This window comes from Clinocottus analis, unplaced genomic scaffold (genome assembly GCF_023055335.1).
Source record: "Clinocottus analis isolate CAN_PGR_092001 unplaced genomic scaffold, fCliAna1.0.p SCAF_9, whole genome shotgun sequence".
Taxonomy (NCBI): Eukaryota; Metazoa; Chordata; class Actinopteri; order Perciformes; family Cottidae; genus Clinocottus; species Clinocottus analis.
Genome location: NW_027176251.1, coordinates 250557 through 257500, shown reverse-complemented (window position 1 = coordinate 257500; position 6944 = coordinate 250557). Strand labels below are relative to the sequence as shown.

General features: G+C 45.3%; 1 protein-coding gene across 1 annotated transcript in view; it reads right to left on the bottom strand.

Moving 5' to 3' along the window:
- irx2a (iroquois homeobox 2a) overlaps positions 1-6364 on the bottom strand; it is a 6658-nt gene extending 294 nt beyond the window's left edge. The window contains exons 1-4 of the mRNA XM_068568941.1: positions 6304-6364; positions 5871-6132; positions 4330-4735; positions 2602-3636 (exon numbers count right to left, since the gene is read on the bottom strand). Of these exons, the coding sequence (XP_068425042.1) occupies positions 2602-3636; positions 4330-4735; positions 5871-6110 (1681 nt within the window). The 5' untranslated portion in view covers positions 6111-6132; positions 6304-6364. The remainder of the gene's footprint in view (positions 1-2601; positions 3637-4329; positions 4736-5870; positions 6133-6303) is intronic.
- Between the last annotated feature and the right edge of the window lie 580 nt (positions 6365-6944).

Sequence of the window (6944 nt, the reverse complement as noted above, 5' to 3'; positions counted from 1 at the left end):
GTATAATGATTACTTTTATATAGCAGCGGTATTAATGAATGAATGTCCTCAAACTTAAGCCTTCTTTCCTCTCTAAATTGTTTAATTGCGTGTGTCCTAAAGCCTGTAACAAGCGCTGGGTGATGAAGAGCAGAGGGAAGCCTGTCCGATTAGGGCCCATCACACAGCCCATTGGAGCTGGCAGATGCTTAGATAGACTTTTATGGATTGCTCACTGCCGTGTCGTAATGAAGCAGGAGGGACTGACCCATCCTGAACCGCGGGGCTGGAAGAAAAAAACAAGAGGAAAGAGCTCCAGGGGGACGAGCCCCGCTGGGAGGCGCGCAATGCGCGCGCGCGTCCCGCGGCAGGATTAATCACACGCGGACATAAATGTGTGTCAGAGGAAGGAGAAGAAATTAAATAAGTATGTCGTTTATCCCAAATAAAGGTCGGGAATATGTGCTCCCCCTTTGCCCTGAAAAAAAAGATCCATTTGGAAAAGAATGGATTGCGCAATCTGTGAAAAATAATATGTATGAAAAGCGATATTCATCAAGAATTCATCCCCCCATGTGCGTGTGACTGAAATACAACAACAAAAAGAAAGAAGAATGAGCAGAGTGGATAGAAAACATGTTGTATATCAATACATTTTAAAAAAATGACTCCCCACGATTGATTTAGTTGGGAAAACAGTTTAATATTTTCTCCTTTGAATAATGGATATCGTACATCCACACCAGCGCGTTTTATTTCATTTACATTCAAAGATATAAATTAGTAAAAGTACTCCTGATAGCAAGATTGTGAAGCTTCTCCCCCTCCCCTCCCAAAAAAAGCGTCTCAAATAAAAACCCTCCATAATATATATGTTTATATATGTACAAACACACAGACGATGTCAGCTTCTCATTTCTGCAATACAACTTGCATAAATCATAAGCATCGTGTCGCCATCACTTAAAAAAATAAATATCAAATGTAGGCTTTTCCACTTTGAAGTCCTCAACTTCACGTCAGTCCCGCTCGCTTTACGTCCCTCCTTTTCTTTTTCTTTTTTTCTTTTTTTTTTTTTTACAATTGTTTCACAGAAAAAGGCCAAATTATTGTGTTTTTTTCCTCCCCACACGTGAATATGCATTGAAATAATATACCGTGGCAAATAAGCAAACTATATGAACCTGAGAAATAACATTTAAATCACATATAGCGGGAGATGAAACCAGCATAATGTCATCATGATTATCAACAAAGCGCCAAGAAAAACAATACAAATACCCCCATGAGCTAATACATTAATAATCACACACACACACACACACACACACACACACACACACACACACACACACACACACGTGATGCAGAGAGTGTGTGAGCCTCTGCAGAGCAGGAGGGAGGCGGTATAGCAGCTTATATGGTGGCACTAGATGAAGTATGGAGGTTATGGGGGTTAAAAACACGAGGCCAAAAGGTGGCGTCTTCACTCGCTTTATAGTCAAAGCAAGTGTGACACCTACCTGCAGACCACGGGACCATAAATACACACAACCCCCCTCCAGGAGACACACAACGGCATTCCAGGCTGGCTCTACACCCAACACGTATCATACTGCAAGTGCTTATATTAAAATCCCCCACTGTCTAATTACCCAGTACAAAAAGAAGAAGAAGAAGAAAAAAAACACACACAATAAACCCAAAGTGACATTAGAATATGTGAAGTTGAATGAACGCACGCGGCAAACTGTGATGTGTTTGCTTTTGGCTGACCCTGTGTAATTATAATTATCCGACTGAAAGATAAAGTTTGAGGCCTGCTGTGCGGGCGCACACACTGACATACACACACGCACACACACTGGCACACTCACACACACAAGCACACGCATAGCGAAGGAAATACAAAAAAATAGGATTCCTGGTCAAAAGTATATGGCAACATTTCTCCACTTTTTGGATTCACAAACTGCCACTGTGTGTGTGTGTGTGTGTGTGTGTGTGTGTGTGTGTGTGTGTGTGTGTGTGTGCACGCGCGTGAGTGCGTGTGTTTAGGTTGACGTGAGGCCTTCATGTTAATTGTGTAGCCTCTACTGCGCATGTGTGTGCAGTATAAACTACACTAATATAACATCTCTGCTTTCTAATGCGATGCCTTATGATTCACTGACAGACTTTAACACGCATGTATTATTAAAACATATATATTTAAATCATAATTAATTGATTATTCCAGAAAATGCACTGAGAATTGTATGTCGAGCTACACGTGTGTGTGTTTGCCTTGACGGTGCTGTGACGTCAATAAGTACAATTTGTATCATAATCCTAAAATCGTAGTCATTTTTCGCCAATAGTGTAAAATAATGCCACTTCCGCCTCATGCATTGTTAATGTTGCATCATGGGTTTGACTACTAAGACACATGAAAGTGACAAAAAACACATAAATAAACAGTTGATTTGCATTGCAAACAAGTGACTCATTTGACTTCCGCCACGCAGCAGCCTCCCTCCACGCTTAAAAAAAAAAATCTCAAAAATCCCACTCCAGATTAAAATGAATCTTCAAAATGTTATTTTTCCCCTTTGCATTTGAACGCGTCTCATGATTACGTACCTTTCTTCGCTTCTAAATGCGCGGCTCTGAAATGCTGCTGCTGCTGCTGCTGCTGCTGCTGCTGCTGCTCGACAGCAACAATCTGGTTGGAGTTCATCCTAACGAGGGGAGAGTCCGGCCTGTGTTTGGGGGTCGCGCTCGCCTCCAGAGCCTCCAGAGCCTCCAGAGCCTGATGCTGAGACGAGCTCAGACTCAGACCCTCGTTTGCGGCCGCGGCGGCGGACGCGGCGGCCGCGGCGGCTGCTGCTGCCGCTGCAGCGGCAACCAGACTCACTCCCGACGAATTCGTGTACCGCAGGATCCCCTGGCCCTGCAGGGGGCTGAAGTTGCCATAGTTTGTGTAATTGCTATAAAAGGGAGACGTGTAATAAATCGGTCTTCCGAGGATGGAGGAAGGGGACGAGTAGAGGGACGGGGAGCTGGCGGCCGGGGACGTGGTGGAGGACGTCGGGGGGGTGAGGAGGCCGGAGGAAGAGGAGGAGGAGGAGGAGAGGCAATGTGGTTGCTGCCCCGGTTGTTGTTGTTGTTGCTGATGTTGCTGCTTTTGGTCCGAGGTAGCAATTTCCGCCAGCGACCACAATTTGGGCTTGACCGCCGGGGGAGGAGGCGACGGTCTGCTGTCGAGGCCGGAAGACGATTTATTGGTATTAATGTGGTTGTTGATGAGGCTGCGGGCCAAGTCCTCGCGCTGCTGCTGCTGCTGCTGCTGCTGCTGCTGCTGCTGCTGCTGCTGGCTGTGGAGGTGATGCAGGTGATGGAGCTGGTGGTGGTGGTGGTGGTGGGGGTGGTGCTGGTGGTGCTGGTGGTGCTGGTGGTGCTGGTGACCGAGGAGAGGAGATTCTCGTGGCGGCGACGACGACGTGACGGATATGGGCGAGAGCGCAGCTCGCGGCTCGTGGCTCCGGTGTCCCTCCTCCTCCTCTTCCTCCTCTTCCTCGACGCACTTGTCGCCGGCGCGCGCGCTGATCACCTTCTCCCCGTCAGACTCCGCAGAGCAGGAGTGGTCCGTCAGGGTGTCCACGTGCAGGCTGATGCCTGAGACAGCCGGGGGGACATAATGATAATAATAATAAGGACTTGACATATATATAAATAATTAGATAAAGACATGGTGACAGGTGACAATCACTGTACACCATGTTGAATATTAATGAGGCATATATTCCAACATAAAAAACTAATTAATACAAATATCCCAAAACTAATTTAGTTGTAGAAGTACCTCAAATGTTGTGTCCATATTCAAAGCAATCAATAATAAGGCTTGATTATGTCCACTAGTATTAACTTTATCAGATTAAATGGTAGAAAATACGAGTTGAAGCATTTCTTAATGATCTCCTTATTGTACATAATTACACAAACGTGTCACCAGGATAACAGCATTAACATTAAAGCCCCATGACGACTTTGACACGTGACCTGCCATTAATCACGTTAAAGAAAATAAAACGTCTTAGAACCATGATTTATATTAAATATACAAACATATATATATATATATATATATATATATATATATATATATATATATATATATATATATATATATATATATATATATATATATATATATATATATATATCCATATTAAAACAGCCAGATGTTAGATATAAAATATATAGATCCAACCCAGCTGATGTGCACACGTGTGTTATACACTGATAATTGCATGTTATTGATTCTGTATTTCATTTGGCTCATTATAATCCCTCTTTATAGCCCACCTTCGTCCTCCGCGGACGCCTCGCTGATCTCCAGCGTTTTCTCTGAGCGCTCCGCGTCCTTCCTCTCCGCGTCCGCGTCCTCCTCGTCCTCGTCCTCGCTCTTGTTCCGGGGCGCCCACGTCATCTTGTTCTCCTTCTTGAGCCTCCGGCGGGCGTTGGCGAACCACGTGGAGACCTGCGTCAGGGTCATCTTGGTGATGATGGCCAGCATGATCTTCTCGCCTTTGGTCGGGTACGGGTTCTTCCGGTGCTCCTGCAGCCAGGCCTTCAGCGTGGCCGTGGCGTCCCGCGTGGCGTTCTTGCGGTACGCCGGGTCGTTGAGCTGGTACGGGTAGCCCGGGCTCCCGTACGGGTGGTAGCTCAACGCCCCGGCCATGCCGGACGCCTGCGCGTCATATGGAGAGCTCTGTGTGTGTGTGTGTGTGTGTGTGTGTGTGTGTGTGTGTGTGGGGGGGGGGGGGGGGGGGGGAGTTGACACAGTCAGGATGTGTTTTGAAAATGTTTCAAATGTGACATGACTGAAAAAAAACACCTCACATCATTTTTAAATAATTTAAAACACGTTGTAATATATTACAATTACATTAACTGTCATTTGTTTTGTTGGAAAATGGCAGAAGGGTTCATGCAGACGTCGTCCTGAATTAGTATGAATTATAAATAGGCTCCATAATAACGAGCAGTGTGTATTGTTAAAAATAAGCTTTAAAAAAAATCTATTTTTAATGTTGTGCTTTGATAATTAATCATACTCGTTAAGTAGAAATAATAATCCAAGCCAGAGTAGTAAACACAGCAGGCCGCACAAACTAATAGTTAACTAATGGTTATGCTCATTATCAGATTAACTCATAACAAGGTGATCAGTTAATAAAGCCGTTAAGATAATAGTAATAAAAAAAGGAAGAATTTCAATTTTCTTTAATCGCCTATTAACTTCCTCATTTTCTGCAGCGGCTGCTTTTTGTTTGCTGTTAGCCTGGATGTGTTAACACATCTCCTCTTTGCAGCATTACAAATCCCATTAGCAAATCACTTGCGATGCACCTTTCATAAAAACACACACGCGCTTCAAGTGCGCTGACGTCCCGCTTCTCGTGTTAAAAACTCGTTTATTCCACTCAGAATAAAGAAAGTCAGCCTCTGGTGGGTTTAACGACTGCTTTAAGATGGGAGATTAATACACAGTTTGTTGAATAATTGTGTCAAATGCACACAAATGAACTGCTAAGCTCAAGGCTCAAATTAAAATAAAAAAAGCTAAGTTGTTTTCCATGATTAGCTGCGCGCTGAGCGCTGGTCAAGCCATTACTCTGCTCCACAATCCTACTTAAGCCCAAAAGGTGTTAAAGTAAGAACCCCACCAGTCCGCCACTGCATTTACAGTTATACAAGCCGTGCACATCATGAAAAGTTCATAACAAAACCATTGCAAAAGCTGCGCAATTTAAACTCATTTTACGCACTCGCGTGTACGTAAATATCATCTAATCCTACAGAATCACACGTGCGTGCATGGTGTTGTTTTTTGTTGTTGTTACCATGTAGGATGGGAATCCCGTCGTCGGGTCCGTGGAGTATGACAGCGGGCTGGAGAAGCCCGCGCCGGCCGACGCGGAGAAAGCAGCCGATCCCGGGTACGGACTGAAGGCTGAGCCGGAGGACGACCTCGCCAAGTCGTCGCTCCGCGGGGCGGCCAGCGCCGAGGCCCCGTACGCGGGACACGAGTACAGAGCCAGCGAGCCCGGGGGCTGGTAGAGGTAACCCTGAGGATAGGACATTGGTGCGCGCGGGGGTGTAAAGCTTCACCGAATCCGAGAGAAGAAGAAGAAGAAGAAAAGAAGAAGAAAAAAACGCGCAAAGGCGGCGATCAACAGCAGCCAAAAATAGTAAACAATCAAGTCAATAATCAGCCATGCAAACAGTCATCAGACAATGGCAATAGAAAAAGTCCTCCCTCCGCAGCCCCCTTACTGGGAAAAGATGCGTTAAAGTGCCCACATAGAGGCGATGTGGCATGCGGCTTGATCCCCTAGCGTCCGATGTTTTTAGTACGCGGCACTATGAAGTGAGGAGTTGAGGAGGAAGGAGCCGCTGGAGTTTAGACACACAGCATTGGGGGAAACTGGAGCTGTCACTCAGCTCATCTGAATATCCCAGCCCCGCCCCCTTTCTGCCTCACAGACACGGAGCCTCCGGAACAGAAGCGGGACTGCACGCGGCGAAAAGTAGTCCGTTTAGTCCTGATTCTATCACTCTTTCAAAGAAAATATGACACATAGAGACGGATGAGGTCATCAAGTAAATGTTGCGAAAGCAAATTAATTTCTCTACGGATTAATTTTGGGGTTTTTTTGTCAGTTATTTCAGGGAAAAGTTATTGTTATAGAAATGAAGACATTTTGACTTTTTTTTAAATTTCTTTTGCAGCACCAGTGTGCGTGTGTGTGTGTGTGTGTGTGTGTGTGTGTGTGTGTGTGTGTGTGTGTGTGTGTGTGTGAAGAGAGAGAGAGAGAGAGAGAGAGAGAGAGAGAGAGAGAGAGAGAGAGAGAGAGAGAGAGAGAGAGAGAGAGAGAGAGAGAGGCGGTTTTTAATCAATCATTTTTTTCTTCTTT